Source organism: Lacerta agilis, chromosome 8, assembly GCF_009819535.1.
Source record: "Lacerta agilis isolate rLacAgi1 chromosome 8, rLacAgi1.pri, whole genome shotgun sequence".
Lineage (NCBI taxonomy): Eukaryota > Metazoa > Chordata > Lepidosauria > Squamata > Lacertidae > Lacerta > Lacerta agilis.
The window spans coordinates 9,042,116-9,063,218 of NC_046319.1; the positions used below are offsets into that span (position 1 = coordinate 9,042,116).

General features: G+C 46.9%; 2 protein-coding genes across 20 annotated transcripts in view; both read right to left on the minus strand.

The window, feature by feature from the left end:
- EIF4G3 (eukaryotic translation initiation factor 4 gamma 3) overlaps window positions 1-6,737 on the minus strand; it is a 77,098-nt gene extending 70,361 nt beyond the window's left edge. For 7 of the 19 annotated variants that reach the window (XM_033159374.1, XM_033159369.1, XM_033159363.1 and 4 more), the window contains exon 1: window positions 6,521-6,727. The gene's annotated coding sequence lies outside the window, so the exon portion shown is untranslated. Of the gene's footprint in view, window positions 1-6,520 lie in introns of all 19 variants that reach the window. The other 12 variants (XM_033159381.1, XM_033159375.1, XM_033159364.1 and 9 more) reach the window with 7 other exon arrangements.
- Window positions 6,738-15,292: 8,555 nt separating this feature from the next.
- The window catches only part of ECE1 (endothelin converting enzyme 1), a 30,231-nt gene continuing 24,420 nt past the window's right edge, over window positions 15,293-21,103 (minus strand). Inside the window, 4 exon segments of the mRNA XM_033159383.1 lie at window positions 15,293-16,647; window positions 16,649-16,713; window positions 18,248-18,343; window positions 20,177-20,367. Coding sequence (XP_033015274.1) covers window positions 16,539-16,647; window positions 16,649-16,713; window positions 18,248-18,343; window positions 20,177-20,367 — 461 coding nt within the window. The 3' untranslated portion in view covers window positions 15,293-16,538.

The following is a 21,103-nucleotide window of genomic DNA, read 5'->3' on the forward strand; positions in this document are numbered from 1 at the left end:
CTCCAACCCTGCTTTTCTTTCCAAATAAGTCATTAATACAGATCCATGGGAAGAAAATGTAAGCTCACGTGGATCATGCCCAGAAGTAAGCTCACATGGATCATGCAGCCACTGTTTACAGGATCAGTTTATCAAAGCTGCAGTCTGAGCCTAAGCTTTGGGCTAACAGAGCAGTTGCTTATTTGGGAATGCAAAACCTGGGCTCTCCCAAACATACAAAAACCACCTCAAATTTAAGAATTTTATTCTCATTTCAGGACTAAGAAAGAATCCTTCCTCTCTAGCCATGAGGTCTTCCCAATAAGTGAGCGGGGAGAGAAAGGTACAACTCTTATTCCCAGAGGCACATATCTACAATATGGCTGAAATTCCAGTAGTGCTCCAGCCTGCTGGCAAATGCAGAAGCGCCGCAAAAAAGAAAATTTACATCAAAAATCCTCAACCACTAAATCAGGGGAACAAGCAAATGGTCTCTGGTACTCTGTAACAATGTATCTTCTATTTCTGCCCAAACCAGATGGCAACAGAATTACAGATGCTTTCCAGATCAGAGTCTATCCCCACAATCAGACCAAAGCCAATACAAGGCATGAGAGCAAGTCCATCAAAAATCCCCAAAGCAACTAGAATGCCTGTGATGGTGCTGAAGGCAACCATGCTGCAACTGACATGTTGAGCATGGGGATGGGATGTTGAGGGGATGTGAGCAAGTGGCGATAACTTCCATCTCACAGTGTTCTTGCCATTTTTCTTCAGGTGAAGTTTTCTTCAGAGTTGCTCTGCTGCTCACTTTCAGCATAAGAACATTAAGGATAGCCATGCAGCTGGGTTAAGCCATAAGGGGCCCTCCTGGTGCGGCCCCCTGTTCTCAGAGTGGCCAACCAGATTCCCCAAAGGGAAGCCCACAAGCAGGACCTGAGCACAACAGCAGCACCCTCCCCTCTTGTGATTCCCAGCAACTGGGATTCAGGGGCCTACTGCTTCTGACAGTGGAAGGAGAAACTAGACATTGTGGCTAGCAGCCATTGCTAGCATCTAGCAGAGAGAAAAGCATGGGGAAACCACATTCAGCACCATCAATTAAGAATATGAAAAACAGGAATCCCCAAGCTACAGCTGAAGGTGTGTGAACAGATGACGAAAAAAGTACAGGTGGACTGCCACTCTCCTAGTAAATAATTCTTGGGGGCCACAATAGGTGATAGGGAAATAGGAAGTGACTTTGACAGGTGGACCCATAACTAGTGTCCCCTTACAGCTGAGGAATCAGTGAGATACTGCTACATTCTTTCTCCAATTCTCATTCGCTCTTGCACAGACATTAAGCTATAACGGAAGACTGAAAGATCAAACTCCTGCAGATCCATTGTCCATGCGCATCTGTACTTTTTTATTAGAGGGAACCTCTCAACTAGATGTTTCCTGACCAACCAAGCTAGATCTATCCCTTGAAGAATTAGACTAACACACCATTTTGCTTTGAAATGAAGGCATTCACATCAGACAAGACTATGTTTGTTTGTGTAGCAGTGAGGAAGAACTTCACAACACAACCACAGGAGGACAAACAACAACAACCATGTGTGGTTTCATCTATTTAAAGTCTCTTATAAGTCTGACAAACTAATGTATCTGCGAAGGCAGGGCGTTTTTTTCAAAGGAACTCACAGGAACTCAGTTCCAGCACCTCTCAGGTGGGAGCCATTGCCATTATAAAAGAACAAGGGAGGTGTTCATGCTGAATTCCAGCACCTCTTTTTCTAGAAAAATAGCACTGCATGAAGGAGCTCAGGGCCAAGAGGAAGGCAGGCGACAAAATGTGCAAGAAGAAAAGAACTTCCAGAGGGGTTGCTTCATAAGCTTTGCAGGGCAGAAGTTCCTTTCATTAACGCTACCAAGGCAGTTATAGCAAGACGTAGAGCGGCACACCCACCCACTAGTAGGAAAGCAGAAAGCACATGCTACATGCTTAGAACCTAAACCATCCTTTGTGTTTGAATCTTGACTATCACAAACCATAGCTTGGAGCTATGCCTCAAAGGAGACCCTGTACCTGTTAACTAACTGTTGCTGCCTAAGGTCCATCAGGTATCATTTTGCATGCACTCAGCAGGCTCTAAACACAAATATTTAAATTGAATCCAAAAGCTCAAAGGGGGTAACCTTTGAATTGCCTGGAAGGAACAGGAGGAGACAACATTAGGAGCAGATTCTTTCTCCTGATACACAAGTTCAATACACATCAAAAGGCCCTTAAAGGTCACATCTCATGTAAGTTTTCAAAGCTCAACTGTCCTGCAGGACATTTATTTTCCCAATATCTAACCACCCCAATGCAGGGGTAGGCAACTGTTTTGGCACTGGGGATTAGAGATGGGGCTTGTGCCAGGGGCCACTAGCTTCTTTCTTTTTCCAGGTCCTTCATTTTTATATATGGATTATCTGCTTCAAAATCAGAGAAGCATTCCAAATGTCATTGGATTCTAACTCCAAGCAGCTTCAGCAGCAAGCATTTTAACCATCAGGGATGATGAGAGCTGTAGTCCAGCAACATTTAGAGGGCACAACATTGGTCCTGAGCTGTTTAAGGCTTTATAGGTGAATTGAATTGGGCCCAGAAATTAATTGGCAGCCAGTGTAGTCGGATCAGTATTTGTGTTACATGCTCAAACTGTCTTGCCCTGGTAAGGAACCTGGCCACTGAATTCTGCACAAGCTGACTTTTTTGAACTGTCTTCAGTGATAGCCCCATGTATAACTTGTTGCAGTAATCTAACTTAGAGATTAACAATGCACTGACAGCAACAGAGCAAAGATTCTCACATTTGTATTTTCGTTCATGAGTCAAATCACATCAACTCAAATCAGCCTCTTTCAACATTAAGGCAGAAACCTCAGAAGCTCTGAAGTGATACATAACCTTATTGCCAAATGACACCTTAACTCTAGGTTGCAGTTGCCACAACGGAATGTCTAAGCGCCATTCCAACCCACCTCCCCCCCCCCCCGGTGGTGCTCATTATTATATTTTTTATAGTAATTATTATTCATTGCATTTCTATACCACTTTATATTTTAAAGAAAAAAATCTCAATGCACTTTACAACACATTAAAACATCAAATTAAAAAATCCAAAATAAAACAAGTTATTCAAGGGAAATAGTTCAGATCCCTCTCTAAGTGACATTTTGCTTCCCCCATATTTATTTACCTACTTAATTTATACACCTGCCCCATAGCAGAAGTACCCAGTGAGGTGTAGTAGTTAGGATACGAGTGTCAGACTAGGACCTGGGAGATCAGGGTTCAAATCCCCATTCAGTCATGAAGCTTACAGCCTCTTAACCTACCTCACTGGGTCGTTGCAGGAATTAACTGAGGAAGTGCGGGGGGGGGGGTAAATCATGTACTCCTTAGGGGGAAAGATGGAATAAAATTGCTGTAAATAAGCTCTTCTGCTTACCTGCTTAGGAAAACTGGAGGGGCCAGTCGGACTGAGATTGTCAGTCACCAACTGGGCACCCAGAGATCTTGCACAAGGTCGCAACTGGACCCACACTAAGTCGCAAAATGCACCTGGCACCCAGCGGATTTCTAGCACTTGTCTCTAGGGTTTCAGGCAGGGAATCTTTTTCAATTCTACCTGGAGATGCCACTGGGGATTGAACCTGGGGCCTTCTGCATGCAAAGCAGATACTCTACCACTGAGCTGAGGCCCTTCCCCAAACTGAGCTACTTTATATATACATGTATATGTAATATTTTAGCAGCTCCATCTTACAATTTATATCCTGTTCTTAAAGGTTCAACTATACTTTGCCACGTAAGGCACTCCTGCACTTCCAAGGGGTTTCTTTACACAAACCTACCACCTCTTTAAACAACCAGAAAAGCACCCAGTCTCCTTTTCTTGACACATGCATGGATGGAGTGCACAGCAGAGCTAGGGGTTAAAAATTACTACAAGTGAAAGCATTTTCCAGCAAAGCATAGGCTAGCTTCCCCAGTCACACTAAGCTGACATTCACAGAGGTTGCAAAATGCACTTTTAATACTTTACTTATTACAAGAAAATAGTGGTTTTAGAAAGTTTAGTGTGTTCATGCTTCATCCCTAGAGTCAGGAAAGCAGAAGCTAACTAACTATTGGGCATAAAGGTGTTGCATTCCAGCCACAAAGTGCGCTCAGAAAATCCAGTAGAAATTGGACAAAAATAAACCCACCATACACTTCAATTGCTTGAGGCAGGCCAAAACTCCCACTGTAATCCTTGGCAAGGCACTCAAAACTAAGAAACTTGCCCTGATTTAACTCAAAGCAGCAACACTTAAGGCAAGTGCTACTCTATGTGGTATTTTAAAGAAGTTTTCACATACTGTATTACAATTTGTCCAGTAATACCAGAGAACTGGTTAAAACTATATATGTACCACACAAGAATCTGAAGAACTCCGTGAATTAAAATTAAATTGATAATCAGCACCATCCTCAGTAAAAGTCCAGTTAAGCAAGCCAACATATTTTACAGGTTTTAATAAGGTCTGACGTGCCTACCTCAACCAGCAATAGATAAGCCAGAAAGGGAAGTACTGTAAGTTCTAGGTAAATATCTCACAGCTGTTACAGTCTGCCCCTACAATAAAGAGAAAATCTGCTTTTGTTATGAACCATCAGCTGACCTTGCTGACAAAGCAAAACCAGCACTTCTGGACACCATCCACAGGCATTAATCCAGAGGATGAGGTTTTCTCCAATTCATCAAATATTTTGATATTCCCAGAGATCTAATTTCACTGGTCTACAAATAAACTTCCCCTTTAACATATGCATACAAATCCTTCTATGCAGAGGCTAATATGCTGTTTCTATTGCACATCCATTTCTCATTTATATACCTTCCTTTCTAATATACACACTTTTCAACTGATTCCTTCATAAGACTCCAGTCCTAGCAGCAAATATTAAACATATTTTATGTTAAGAATGCTCTTTCCTAAGGGTCGCCATTTCAATGGACACATTTTATATAAACTTTTCAACTCCACCAACCCACCAAAATTAGCTTCACTTTCATAATCAAAGAACAAAATTGAAAAATCTGCTCAGTTTACATCAAACAAATTCTTATTTAAAAACAAGCAAGCAGACTTTTAACCCAATCCCATGCATGCCTACACTCAGAAGTACGTTCCACTAAATTCCATAGGACTGTGGTCTTAATCTCAGCATAAGCACACTTGGGGAACAACATTTACAGTTGCACTTTTTTGGCAAGTGCAAAGAATAACAAACTCTCTGCAAATAAAATAGGAGACCCTAAGTACGTGTGTCTTCTTCAGAGTTAAAAAGGAGTATCACAGCACAAACACAGAAGTACCAGGCCCAACTCCTGGCAGGTGGGATTCCCTTTCCACCCACCATCCATCACCTCCCCTTCCTGTTGTAAAACACACACAGGTCTCCCTCAAAAACAAAGCAAGGATACTTTCCCCTCCAAGCCAACCCTCTTGGATCCTCTTCTGGAGGAAGAGCCATGCCCAAAACTTGCCTCCTCTCGGCACAGAGCCCTTCCTTTTCTTACAAAGTGAAAGAGAAAGCGTAGTACAGCAGCCCAAGTCCTGTATGACATCGACATTTGTTTTTCCTGTTTTATGTTTGGACACAAAATGCTGGCCCTTTCACTGAGAGGCTCAGCCAAGCAAGAGTGTGTGGGAGAGGACCCTCCTGTCTAACAGAGAAATAAGAGGGTGGGCATGTGTAATATCATCCCCCACCACCCATATTTCATATGCTGAGGGGCCTCCGGTACATAAGAGGTTTGTCCTCTTGCCTACACAAGTTTGGGTCCTGCTCCTTCCCCCAGTTCACCTCCGAGGTACACACATACATTCATCCTGAAACTGTCTGATGGACAGCTCCATCCTCCCCACCTACCCCTGACACACACACAAACCACTCCGTGCTGCCTTCATCCTTAAGGGAAGAGATCTGACCTCCCCACACCTTATTCCAATCTCCTTCCCCCTACATTCTCTCTAGGGCCCCCTTTTCTTTCGTCTGCACACTCATCCATCTTTAGAAGCAACTCCTTGACATCCCCTTAGAGATGCTCCTGTTCCTTTTTTCCTTCCATCTACACGAAATAAGTTCAAGCTCTCCATATATGAAGCATACACACAAATCCAGGCTACACACGTTCCTCGCTTCCAAGTCCCTAAATCCACACATTCCCCCACAGACGGCCAAATCCTCCTGGCTATAAACGGGTTCCTCAAAAGATGACACACCTACCCCTTTTTGTCCCCTCATAAATCCACACATTCCCAGAGAGAGGACACCATATATTAAGACGATCCTCCGGACTAATGGACCCGTTTTTACATGACTGACATACAGATACCCCCCAAGTCCACACGTTCCTCCTGGCTACACGCGTGCCCCTCATGGGGGGGGGGAGAGGACGGATGGGTGGATGGATGGAGAAGCGATGCATGCCCCTCCTTGGGTGCCAAAGGATACTGCTGGGGCGGCTGTGTCTGGAGAGCCCTGATGCTGGCGGGGTGAGGAGGCGCCGTCGCCGCTCCTACAGCCGGTGCAGCAGCAGCGGCAGCAGCAGCAGGGGACGGCGGCGGTGGCGGCGGCCCGGTTGCTGCCGCTGCTGCTGGAGGCGGCGGCGGTGCAGGAGCAGCAGCGGGGGGCGGCGGCCCTCCGGGCCCTACCCCTCCACCAGAGGGGGTCCCCGTGGTCGTGGCCGCTCCCGCCGCCGCCACCGCCGCCGCCGCGCCGGGCTTGAGGGCCGCCTTCTGCGGTAAGCTCATGGCCAAGCGGAGCCACCACCAGGCCGGCGGCGGCGGGGCGGCCGCCCGCCGCTGCCTGAGGGGGCGGGGAGCGGCGGGGCGGCGGCGGCGGCGGGGGGCAGCCCGGCGGGCCAGCACCCCCGGCCGGTCTCCGTGACAACGCGGCCGGCCTGCTCCCTCCGCCGCCGCCTCCCTCAAGTGCTGCCGCGCCGCTGCCGCCGCCGCCTCCCGCCGCCGCTGCTCTTCTTCGCCCGGCCGGCTCCTGCGGCTGCTTGCCTGCCTGCTCGGCTGGCGAAGGGTCGGGCGGGGGCCGCTCAGGCCGCGCCGCCGCTCATAGGGCCGCCGCCCTCAGCGGGTCTCGGTGCCCCTGGCCCCGGCGGAGCGGCTCCCGGGCGTCGGGCGGGTGTCGGGCGGGCGATGCCGGCGGATTCTCCTCACGAACGGAGCGGAGCATCCAACATGGCGCTGGCGGCCGCCTCCAGCAGTCCGGCAGGACGACGACGGGCGACGAAGGAGGGCGCTCGGCTGCTCGGCAAGCTCCGGAAGCGCTCGGCTCCTCCGGCTGCCACAGCAACGTCGCGGGTCGCGGGTCGCGCTGGAGTGGGGGGGGGGGGGAGGCGCCCGCGCGCTGTAGGCTTCCGAGCTCGGGTATCTTCGGGAAAGCCGACTCCGGCCGCTCTGTTCGTACCGAGCTCGCCCGCTCGTGCCGAGCCACTTCGGCTGCTCGGGAGGGTTCGGAAAGCCGGCGCTCCTCGCCATCCTCTCTACTTCGGAGGCGTCTCGCCCCCGGTGGTACCCTAAAGGCAACACTTTAGGACAGGTCCAGACTCCCGCCCATGCAGCAGAGCTGCATGCATTTTATTTTATTCATTTCATTTCATTTCATTTCATTTCATTTCATTTCATTTTACTGTTGCTGCTGCTGCTGCTGCTATTATTATTACAGACCCTCCAAGTATCCCTAATTTCCACGGGCAGTAGTTGATTTACAGAAGCCATTTTGATTTAATCCTGGGATGTCCCGCTTTGCCTTAGGTCAGGCACCCCTATTTTCATCAGATAAATGAGTTATACGACCCATGAGCCAAGGACATAAGTAACTACAGTATACACACTCTAGAAGACGTGTGAAAGAAGCCCTGTACAGGTATATGTAGAATCGCAGAACTGTAGAGCTGGAAGGGACTACAAGGGTCATCTGGTCCAAACCCCTGCAATGGAGGAATCTTTCACCCAATGTGGCACTTGAACCCACAGCCCTGAAATCAACAGTCAGGTTTTTTATGTTTAATGTTTTATTCTGTTTTGTTGGAAGCTCCCTGGAGTGGCTGGGGAAACGCAGTCAGATAGGTGGGGTATAAGTAATAAAATGATAATGGATATTTTTATCAGATAAAGTTATATGGAGGTTATGTTATTACTGCCAGTTTCTTATCCAGCCTTCACCTTAAGGGCCCAAAGCAGATGACAGCAATTAAAACAACACTACACAGCATTAAAAACCATTTCAAACAATTTAAAAACTACAAAAATAAGGTGGATCAGATTAAGACAGAGCAGTGATTCATCTAGCTCACTAAGGTTGATGCTGACTGGCAGTAGCTCCAGAGGGTTTCAGGATGGAGCTGGTTGCTCAGCCCTACCTAGAGATGCTCCCTGGGATTGAAAGTGTGGCCTTTTACATGCAGGAGCAAATGCTTGACTAGGGAGCTTCTCAAATGATGATTGCATGTGCTACCTCCAGGATCGGATGCAGGCACACTGCTAGACAAAATGCTCCCTCTTAGGGCCTGATACACGTCACCCTCTAAGAGGGAGCCCCCACCATGCCACTAAGACCATTAAGTCAAGAATTTAAAATTACCTTAAGCACCTCTCTGTCCATTGAATTTGGTAATCTGCTGCACAGGAAAGGGGTTCATGTAGATTTTGTGCTCCCATATCGGACTCTACGGCCACAGCAGGCACTGCAACCTTCCAGCAGCTTGACTTCACCCCCAAAGGCAGATTGTATCCTGAGACAGAAAGATGCCAACCAGATAACGTCTGAAAGGGAGCCATTATATGTCAGAACTTCTGCTGGAGCTAGGGCTAAAGCCCCAGGAGCAGTTCAGAAAAACCCATCTGATCCTCTTCTAAATATGTGATACTGTAATGGAGAAATATATAACCTGTGAGCATGGCAGAGTGTATTTCCTTAATGTCCCAATAACCACAGCAACCCTCTCCTGGGATGAGGGAGAAGGGAGAATTAAGTGACTGGAGTTGGGAACTAGCCCCAAAGACAAGACCAGGGTCAAATCCTTGATCTGTTTTTGACAGTATGACTCATTTAGTCCTGGAAACTGGAACAGGAAATAATGCCTCTTCACAGATGGAGCGTGATTCTCTCTGGCACTGGACACACCACATGCATCAAGTAATTGCGATAGTTGGTGAAGGCGTGTGGAGCCTTCACTGAGCAGGTCTCATCCAGATGTTTTGGACTACAACTTCCATCAGCCCCAGCCAGCACATGATGGGAGTTATAGTCCAAAACATCTGCACCCTGAAGGTTGCAGTAGGACAAGAAACCAGAGGACAAAACAGGAGGGGGGGGGGGCTAGACCTTCTGTAAAAACTTGACCCTCCCCCATTCCCAAGTAACTGCTGACTGGGCGATCAGGGACAGCCTTAAGTTCGCAATACACCTCAGGGTTTAATTAATACCTTCTCTATAACTCTCTTTCCACAACAACTCAATTCCACCCTGAATTAACTTGGTCCAGTTGTCATTTTCTCCTCCCCAACTGCAGCCTGCCCAAACCTGGTGCACTGCAGATGTTATGGGCTGTAATCCCCCCCCCCCCAGCATGAGGGTATCATCCAAGACCTCTGGAGGACACTTATGTTGAGAAAGATTTCCCCCTCTATTGATGGTAAACATCCATTACTAAACATCCCACATTCCTTCCCTGCTGTATCTTCAACCTCCCTCTTCCTTCTCTCCACATCTGATTTCAGGGCAGAGGCCTCCCATGTCATTCCCCTGCACACCCTCAATGTCAAATAAAACAGGCCGTTGAATTATTTTCTTAGCTGGATGGTCTAAATTCTGAAGAACAGCAAATTTGGAAAACCAAACCAGCTTTGGGCATCCATCAGAGTCATGCCTGCTTGAAGTCTTCGGCATCACTGCAGCATGGATTTATATTTATTTCATTTAATACAAGTTATATAGTTTGGTGGCTGTTGGGTTTTTTTTGTTTTTGTTTAAAACCCACAACATGGTTTACACAGAAGATAAACGATGAAACCATCAGTAAATAAAGCTGAAGACCAACTGTTTCGAACCTTCAAAGCAGAATGAAAATCTACAATAAACTAAAACCAGATTAAAATGCATGTAAACATTCCATGTCTGCCTAGGCATGCTTAAACAAAGTGTTAAAAAATAGTGCCCTGACAAAAGGGAGGGAATTCCAAAGAGTGGGTGCTGCCACACTAAAATTTTGATTTCTTACAAATGTGGAACGAGTGTCATGTGCCAGTTCTGCAGATTGAAGTCATCAAATGGGCATGCATGGGGAAAGGCAATTTGCAGCCGTTCAGACCCAAGAAGACCAGAAACACCACTGAGATCTCCGTTTGTTGCCCTCCAGGTTAAGGAGACCGATGGAAGTTACCTCCTCTGCCTGGGCTGCACAAATCCCGACTTCCTGGCACATCACCATTTGGGGTGGTTAAAGAGATAGGCGCTCCCCTCTCTTTTAAAGTTTCTGTGAGCAATGCCAAGGTTTCCTGCATCAAGGCAACTGACAGATAGGAGAAGCTTGCATTTGGATGAATTCCTTGCCTGCCCTGACCTCTAGTGTTTGCTGCTTGATATACAAGACAAAGCTGAAACCAGAACATCCTGGCATCTCTTAGGGCTGCTCTGGGCAGGCGTGTGTTTTTACGTGTGTATTATTGCATTGGTGCAATAATGGTGCATTTGTTGGCATCCATCTGTCTCAAGGGACAATGGAGTGCACCTCTGGGGGTGAAGCCAAACTCTTGCATGAGCAGCACCAAAGTGACCTCCTTGGGGCGGAAGCCAGGGCAGCGTGTATCGACAAAGCCCAGTTGCCCTCAAGATTTTTTTTTTTTGGGGGGGGCTCTTTGTGCGACATTGCAAGGGGTTGGACTAGATGACCATTGTGGTCCCTCCCAACTCCACGATTTCATGTTATCCCAACACTGTACAGGCCGGGGCAGCCCTGAAACCATCATGATCACAAAGCATTATGTACGGAGCAGGCTATGGTTGTACAATAAGGGACTCATCCTCTGCATTCAAACATATGAGTCAATGTAGTCAAGATCTGAGGCCCCACTCCAAATCCACTCCAGATTGTATACACTTCCAGAGTTAATGCTAAATACATTGCTTCTGGTAAATGAGCCACCATAGCTGCTAGAGGGCCGTGAAAATGTGTGTCCCTTGCTTTTTAGACTCTGCTACCCACATACTATCTGAAACCAAATATGTGATTATTATTTTTCAGCTCTCCGACCCCACTATTAAGAAAGGCTGGGCTGACTAGTCCAACCTTTAGGCAAAGCCACCTGACATTCGAGTCACTTTGGGACACAAGGCCTGTAGGCCACAACCAGCCCTGGCTGGCAGTAGTGTTGTTACCATGACAGCACTGCCCAGTAGGCCTTCGCTGGGTTCTACAGAGGCCTCTACTCTTTCTTGCCCGAGCTTCCTCCATGCTTGACGAAAGAGACTCCATCTTGGAAGTGCTTCAATTGTGACATTTGTGTGCAAGCCACACCTCAAACTGTATTTCCTGTAGATATGCTAAATAACATGCCCCCAGCCCCAAGATGAGTGTGAAATTGGCTGTTGGTGTTTTAACCAGGGTGCCAACTGAGCAGATGATGCCAGCTGGGTTCACACTAGTGGCTTTTCCATTTTGATATTTCTAAGTCCCCTTTCTTTCCCGTTGGATAATGGACAGGTTCCTTCTTCCTTTACTTTCACTATTCTTATTATCATTACTACTACTACTACTACTTCTTTCAGGTTTATACATTTCACTCATTTTATCCATTTCACTAATTTACAATCATTCTGACATTTCAAAACTTGACTTACTTCCCCCTCTTTCTGCGGTTCCTTAAATTTATTTTTAATATCTTCTGCCTATCAAAATTAACTTAATTTGCTCATTTATTCACCTTCTTTAAATATATACACTTATGAAACTGCAGGTTCCTTTTACTTTCAGGCACCTGGTGAGTTGAAATGGCATCAAGATAAGGTGCATTTGTTTTGTGCCCTGCAGTTTCTTGCAACTGTTCGCATTAAGAGTGCACTTCTAGCAAGACTTATTTACATACCTGCTTCATCTCTTCCTCTTTCAGGCACCTGCTGGTTACCTTCCTCTTTCAACAAACCTTTTAAATGGAGATCCTCTTCCCAGTCTGCTTAAGCATTGGATAAACTCTTGTTTTATAAGTGGAATAGGTTTTCTAATGTTTGCACTGTTTTACATACAGGATTTCCCTTTTTATATACAATATATGGAACTGCTTTTAATTGCTTTTACACTTTTCTTGCTTTCTTCATTGTCTGTGTATTTTACAGTCGTGACCTGTCCTGGGGCCTTGCTGTGAAGGATGGATAAGAAATTGAATAAAACACACAAGTATAAAAAGACCCCCTAAGGTGGCATATGAGATAATGAAACAAGATAAACAAGCAGTCTGGGAAAGATTACGAATGATGCACATTAGTACCTGCTACTGTTTGTGGATCTGAACCAGCCTTTGTAGGCCAAGGGTTGTACCCAATACTAGTCCATGGAATGTAATGGATATAACTAGCTGAGGTTCATTAATTTCAGTGGGTCTGTCCTGACTCTAATCGAGTTGGAAACAGCCCAAGACAATTCTGGAAGGAGTGTACCGGTATTTGTTTAGTTAAGCAGATCTGGGTTCAAATCACTGTTCAGTTGTGACATACCAGCTTCTCCCTGGACTGAGAGCAAGGATGAAGAAACCAGAATGGTGAAAAATTCACCTCCTAGAATTCTATTGTTTCCCAGGTAAGCAGAGACCATTATAAATGGCTAATAGGCAAGAATTTATTATACTGCAGGTTTTAGAGCTTGCTTTTTTATTGTGGTAAATTGCTCAAAACTGTTAAATAAGTGTAGATATTTTAATAAACAAATAACAAATAGTGTGAGGGGAAAATAGGAACCTTAGTGGGGGATAGGGTATAGGGGATAGTCAAAAGCAAACTCCCAAAATTAATAAAACCCAATAAAAGCTTTTATTTCAAAATTACAATAATCTCCAAAGATGCAGGGAAGGTGACAACAAAGAACAAATCAGCCAGACCTTATATTCTCCCCCATCCCGTCCATACATAAATACCACAATATTCCTCCCAGACCTTCCCCTAGTCTGAAATAAGTTTGGCCTTGTCTGGTGTGAAGAAAACCATTTCCTAATATTTCCCTTTTTCAGTGGCTACAAGCCTTCCCAGATGCTGAGCAAGCCCCCTTAGGCTATCACAAGCCCTACATTTTTGGTGGTGGTGGTCTTCCTTCTTCCCATTTGGAGGGGAGAAGTTCTACTAAGTCTCCCCACCCCCAGCCCTCTTAAAACATCTGCTGCACCATCTTGAAGCGATCAGCTCGCATTCTTCTTGGGTCCAATTACTAAAAGCATATTACACAAATGGAACCATTTTCACTCTGCACAGGAGGGATCCAAGAGGAAAACCAGAAGAGGAGGAGAGCAGCCCAAAATGGGAAGGATGGCTGCTGCAGCAGCAGCAGCAGCACTGGGTTGAAGAGCAGGTCTGTGCTCTAACCACACAAAGCGGGGTCTGTTAAGGGGTACAAAACAAAAATCTGGGGTGGTTTTCCTTCTTCACTCTCCCCTGGACAGGTGCTGGAAAGGCATCCTCTCCTCACCTTCAGCGGTGGGAGAAGGCGGCTGAACAAAATGGTATCAAGGGATTAGTGCTTGTCCCAAGCAGCAAAAAAGAGGCCACTTTTGGTCAACAGGAAAGATCTCCAGGGAGAGAGGAAAAAAAGGGGGGGAGACAAACAGACAGACAGGAGCTTGGGGGAAATCAGTAAGAGTGCCCAAGGCACCCTTCCCACAAGCCCAAGATGGCAAGATATCAGAGGTGGCATGATCAGCACAATACCTGCTGGATCTTTGTTTACTGTGTGCTTGCAGGGCTCATTGTTTGGTGCAGGGCAGGATTTGGCCCAGGAAGTGCACGATGTTGTTGGTGGGAGGGTTGCTCCAACATTGTTAAGGCACTGGAAGCATTCTCAGCCATGTTGAGAGTAAGGCATTCCCCCCCCCCCCCGCAAAGATAAAGCTCACACTCGTTTTCTCAACCCCGGCCCATGTGTTGCAGCAGGGCAGAGTTCAAGCAGCCATGTTCCCCACCTGCACATTTGCAAGGCCACTCACCACAAGACAGACTGAGGACAGGAAGTAGGGGCGCTGCTGCTGTGCCCAGCGCCCCAGAAACCCAGTGGCTATCCCTTTGGGCCCCAAGGTCCTCCTGGAGTCATGGTACCAAATGATGGACAGCCACTTCCACAGGAGATGAAGAGTGGGGACTCCACAACCATATAAGGTTTGGGAGGCTGCGAACCAACTGATCCGTTTCGCCCATCCTCAGGGCAGGAGGCTCACCAGACAAAGTAAAGACAGACAGACACACAAGCCAAAAATATACACAAGATGGACTTCTTCAAGAGTAGAAGATGAAGAGAAATCACTAATCATACACAAGCATAGTCTTGTTGACTCTTTGGAATGAAGGCATCTCAACTTGTAGTGGAGTTGGGGAGGCCTGGGTCGCACTTGCAATGCCAGAGCTCTCCCCTCCTCCATTTAATTCAAGGCATAAGAAAGCTTGCCTAGGATAGAAGGTACAGCACATCTTCTCTCCCTGCCTGAAGTTCAGCATATGAGTTGGGATTGCAATGGCTCCTGGCCCCACAGTGCTGCAGGGAGGCTGGAAGGAGAGACGGGCAGCTCACAAGTCCAAGGAAGCTCTGTTTCTTCAAGGAAGTTTGTTTGCAAGCGCGGGAGCATCACTGCCTAAGTTCCACCAGTCAAGGGGTCTCCGAAACCGACCGCTGTATTTCAGTACAATAAAAAATGGCTTCGTCATGAGGCAGACAGTCTTCCTTGCAGTCCTGACACCTGTCCACAGCTGAAAGCTTCAGGTTTTGTGCCTTTGTCGAGCTGCTGAGCACCCGAGAGTTCACAGTGGTGGAGGGCACTGGTAAAACAAAAGCAGTTAGATGCCTGCAAGAGTTTGGCTGTGGTGGTGTAGAGTTGACACCACATAAACAGCTAGGATTTGGGCCCCACTTTCAAATTCAATAACCCTTAATTAAGTTATTAAGGCCACAAGGGGGGGGGAGGGAGGGAGAACACATCAGCTGCAGGTCCGTGGGCCTATCAAGCCTTAAAAAATTTTTCCCACTTGGGGTTATGTGTACAAATGTCCGGATGATTCAGCTCCAGACTCAATACAGGCATATTCTTTGGCTGAGCAAAAACAGTACTTCAGCGAGACTTTCAGGGGCTACTTCTTCAGCGGCACTGAAATTGCCCACGTCAGCTGGGGTCTTGACACACAAGGTACATCATTCGAGGTGCATCTTCGAGTTTGTGATGGGGGCATTTCTCTGAAAGGCAGCTCATAATCCAACGATGGCTGGTAGGCTGTGACATGCTTGTCCTGCTGGGAAATCTCCCAGATTTAGCTTGGAGATTGAAGCCCAAAACCCCAAAGGCAGCATTTTAAGAAAATGTGGACTGCTCTGCACCTGGGGCTAGGGCAGAGGTCCAGGATTTCAATTGGAAAAGTCAACTGTGTTGCCAGGAAGGAAAGGGTTTTGGAGAAGTCAGGCCCCAGAATGTTTCCCAAGCAAAAGGAGAGCCTGCGCGGAAATGAGCCGCACCTGTTCCCCCTAAGAAGACACTGGGGGTGAGGAGAGATAAGCCATGGGGGAGGTTTGTATCCTGCCTCTCAGCTTTAAGCAGAATGCCCTTAACCTAGAATTGCACACACACGCAATAAATATATCAGTCCATTCAACTCAATACAGTTTCCCTGAACTTTCCAGTGTTCCGCAAAATTTAAAAAAAAAAAATCATTGTAATCATATCTTACAAGCTTTACCATGTGTATGTGAGCGCACAAAACTTATACATATGTATGGACGTGAATGTCTGTCTACAGAGAGGATTGGCGCTTGTTAAGATGTGACCAAAATGGGTTCTCTTTTAAAATTTGGGTGGTTCCCCCTTTTGGGGGGAAAAATGACGTAAGAACTTCCAAGCCTATGGTGGCGAAAGGCCAGTCCCCCCCCCTGCATATGGGGGGGGGAGAGACAGCATAACCCTATCCCCACCCCAAAGTCAGTGCATTTGAAACACAGACATGTGTGCAGACTTCTGCACTTTTAGCAAAGTGAGAGGCAAAGGGGGACACCGATGCAATTGGTAGAGGACATCTTCACAGTGGGTCAAATAGGGTGGTGCTTTGGGGTGAGGGCTGAGGACCCCTCCCAGCCATTGCAGAGCGCTGAGCTAGTCCCAAGGTCATGGGGTGCCTCTTAGGTGTGGAGGAAGGCTGAGGGCACCCACTCCTGCTGTGTTTCCCCGGGGCTGCCCTCCAGTTTATCCCATTCCTTTTTTTCTCTCCTCGCCTTTGGGGAACTTCACCAGACCTCGCACTTCCGCTGCGGGTTCATGGGAGAGCCCCGCGGGCACTGGAAGTGCTCTGAGAACTCCGGGGAATTGGAGATGGTCCCGATGACTCGGAAGCGGAGGGCTGTGAGAGTCGGGACCAGGTCCTTCGTGGGAGCTCTCCGGGGTGCGGACGTAGCACCAGACCTGGAAGGAGAAAGGATAGTATTGCAAGAGGTGGCACATCTAGCTAAGTCTTATGCCCCACCAACTAAATTGCAGAGATCACCCACAGAAAGTGTCGTTGGTTGTTCCCCAAGTTGGTGAGGCTCGCTTGACAATGATGAGAACTGAGCCTTTAAGTTTTGTTGCACAGCCCAGTGAACGCTCAGCCACTGGAATTTTAGCAGGCGCCTTCGGTGCCAATTTTGCCTGCTGAAAAACCTTTCTATTCTGCCAGGCTTTTTGCAGGGCAATAGGAAGACTCCTTCCACAATGGTTATTTATGCCTGTGTTTTTTTAAACTTTAAAAATACGTGTTGGTTACAATCGTACCTCGTGTTGCGTTCGCTGTTGGTTGCGAACGGTATGGGTTACGAACGCGCCCAAACCTGGAAGTAATGGAACGGTTACTTCCGGGTTTGGTGGGCCGCGCATGCGCAGACGCGTGGTGACATCACGCGCATGAGCAGATGCACCAAATTGCGACCCGTGCGTGTGCAGAAGCGGTGCTGAGGGTTGCGGACTGCTCAGGATGTGAACGGGGCTCCGGAACGGATCCCATTCGCATCTAGAGGTACCACAGTATATGTTTTTATTATTGTCAACCATACAGCAGTAGACCTCCTGAAATTAATGGGACTGAGTTTGCCATGCCCATTCATTTAAGTGGTTCTACTCTCGGGTAACATCAGCTACAACCCAAGGCATTGTAAGGAGAGAGAACAGCATCCTGGAAATCCTCAAGAATCCCATTACTGCCATGGAGGGATGAGCTATTAAAAGGAGGGCAAATTTATGGGGAAGTGTTTATTTGTAAATCACTGGGATGTAAAGTATCAAAATAATATTCAACAGGATGTATTATTTCATGTAAATCATGAGTTACTTTTCTACTCCTGTAAATCTTGAGTTTTAATCCAATGCTAAGGGTTGTATCCAACTATTAATTCAAAGCAGACCCACTGCAAACAATGACCCTGGGTTATATCCAACGCTAGTCCTACTCAGAGAAGACCCACTGAAGCCAAAGGATATTACTAACGGTGGGGGGGTATTATTCAGGGTAGACCCACTGAAATTAACAGGCCTAAATTGGTCATGATCCCCAACTTCAATGGGCCTATTCTGAGTAGGAAAAGCATTGGATACAACCAAGGTCTTGAAGCATTTTTCTTCTAATGACCAAGAATGATCTTGAGGTCTTGGAGGGCACAGAAGATTGCCTCCAATTAAGTCCAGGCTTGGGTTACAACAGTATAAAATACAACATGAAAAAACTGTTCAACATCCACAAAAATAGGATGGGTCCTAAAAATACACATGTACTTTTTCTTGGAAATCAATAAAAAAATTAAAAAATAAATATATATCTCTATATCCATACATCTCAGGTGTCAAATGACCTGCATATAGTTAAGTCACAGCCTTCTGCGTCTGCAGCATCAAACCCAGAGACAAAACATAAGCCCAGGCCTGCCCATCACCCACCCACCTCCAAAATGGGACACTCAAGACCTACCTGGGCAAACCCCACAAAGAAGAGCTGGTAGTTGGTGAGGCCCAGCGTGGGCAAAGTCTCCTCTTCTCCATTTTTCCTCAACCAGTTCTGATAAGCCTGGAAGATGAAGAGGGAAAAAAGCGAATCAAAACAGGATGCCGTAGAGCTGGACAAGGCTCATGTAAGCACTGCCAAAACGATCAAGGGGTTTCAGCAAGTTCCCTGGGAGGATAACACCTGCTTTATTTGGGGGGGGGGGGTAGAAAAAAGGGAGAGCAACAGGGGGCACGATACAATTACTCATAGTGTGGAGAAAGTGGATCTCGTAACGCTAGAACTCAGGGCCATCCAAGGAAACAGAACACCTGAAGGTTCAGGAAGAAATGACTTTTCCGCAAGCTTGAAACTACGGAACTCAGTGCTGCAGGAGGCAGGGATGGCCACTGGCTTGGAGGGTTAGATGATTAGACAAATGCATGGAATAGAGGGCTATCAGAGGCTACTAGGCCAGGATGACTATGTTCTGCCTCCATGGTCTGAGGCAGCAATGATTCTGGAAACTGCAGGAGGGGAGAGCTGCTCATGTGATCAGGTCCTGCTTGTTGGCTTCCCAGAATGGGTATCTGGCTGGCCACTGTGAGAACAAGATGCAGGACCGGATGGGCCCCACTTTGGCCCGATCCAGCAGGACTCATCATACATCCTTCTGACTCTCACAGCTAGATTACAGGAATAGTCACAGCAATTAATGCCTAGTCCACATTTAGCTCTTATACATATTTCCCCTATATACCCGTGGTTCCCAATGTGGGGCATATGCCCCACAGGGGGGCAATTTTGATTTTTAAGGGGGGCAATTTGAGAATGAGTTATTAATAGTGAATGGCCTTTAGGCTTCCTCCACATGAATAGGAGTTCACTTTTTGAATAATAGAATTATATGTCACGGGGAGTGTGTGTGTGTGTGTGTGTGTGTGTGTGTGTGTGGCACGCATCAGGATTTTAGGTGGGGCATGGCCAAAAAAAGGTTGGGAATCACTGGATTTACAGTATAAAGAGCTGATAAACTTGCTTGCGCAAGCAGCAAAAATTATTATAGCTAGACCCTGGAAGAAGTAAACGTTACAAATTAGTATAAAGAGGTATGGCAGATTGCAGTGTTAGAAAAACTGACGACTAAACTGAGAATTGCACAAGGACAATTTCACTGCAACCTGGGTTGGCTTTGCAGATTTTATGGAAATAGCCGAACATGGCAATCTTCTGGCAGCCACTCCTCCTAATATGTGCCTCACAACTTTCCTAACCTCTCCCACCCTTCTTTGATGACCTAGGCTCCCCTGTGGGAAAAATAACACCACTAACACCGCTAGGTGGCGCTACAGTTATTCTGAATTAAGGTTTGAATTAAGGTTACTTATTTTAAGATTTTGCACTGCATTTATGTTTTTTTTTTCATTCTTTACATGCACCATGATTTATATATTATTTGTAGTTTATTTTGCCATTTTTTAAAATGATGCTGTATTTTAGCCAACATAACACCAAATCAGTTATTGTGCATGTTACTGCTATGGAAATTCCAGTTTCGGCGTTTTACAGCTTGTATTTTGCAAATATGAGGTTGTTCTGTAGTTAAAAAATTAATAACAATTATTATTATTATTATTTTAAGAAAAGGAAGAGGCACAAAGATGTGGTGTTCATTTTAGAGACTATTTGTGAGAAATTGGGCTAAGTGCTCTAAGCAAGTGGCCTTAGCCCTTTCCCTCTTGGGCTTGGGACTCACATATCAATTTTGGGTTTTTTTTTGGGGGGGGGACGGAAAGCAACAGCTTTACCTGGCAACCTCACCCCCTCTCCTCTTTCGCCAGGCAGCCTCTGCACCTGCAGCAAAGGAGACCCCACAGCTCCCACAAAGTCTGACTGAAAGGCCCGAGGGAGCCTCACCCGGTAGGCGGCTTTGAGCCCCCCGTTGTCGGCGATGTTCTCCCCCAGGGTGTGCTTGCCATTGATGGCCTCCCCATGGACTGTGTAGTTGCCGTACTGTTCCACCATGCACTCGGTCTGTTGCTTAAAGGCCTCCACCGACGAATTCTTCCACCAGGGGCGGAGGTTGCCGTCCTTGTCGTACTCCCGGCCTGCAAGGACCAAGGAAGTTAGCGAAAAGAATTACAGAATCACAGAATCATGGAGTTGGAAGGGACCGCCCCCTCCCAAGGGCCATCTAGTCAAACACCCTGCAATGTGGAGATCACAGCTAAACGCCCAGAATGGTATTGCCAACCCACCCCTACTCTGCAATGCGGAATTGTCAGATCGTCAGTGGTTGCTCATGAGTAATCAGCCAGAAGCCGAACTTCTAACAACAAAGTTCTTTATTGTGCAAATATTTACAGTGGAGCTCAAATAAAAACGTCCATCTCATCCCTCAGCAGAGTCCGGGAATGACCGTTTCCAGTTCTTGGTCCAGCACAGGAGGCGCGGGATTCTGAACCCCCGCCTCCCCCTTCCACGTCCTTCCTCCCTGTGAGATCGGAGCGCAGGAAAAGGTACCTGTTCCCCGCTTCCTGCTTGGTGCTGAGGCTCTGTGATCCTGACACAGCCCCTGCCCCGACTCCCTGCTTCCATCTCCCTCTCCCCACTGGAGGAGTGTTCTCCTCCTCCAGAGGAGGAGGACGACGAACTGTGGAGAGGGGGAGGTGGTTCCCTGTACCGCAACGGACCTGGGAATGCTACCTGCTGGGGTGAGGGGGGTTTCCTGACAGGAATGAACGAAATAATTTGAGAACATTTAAACATCCTTTTATGTACTAATTGTGGGGGGGGGGGTTGTACTTGGACGTTACGACAATCAAATGTTTGTATGCTTATATA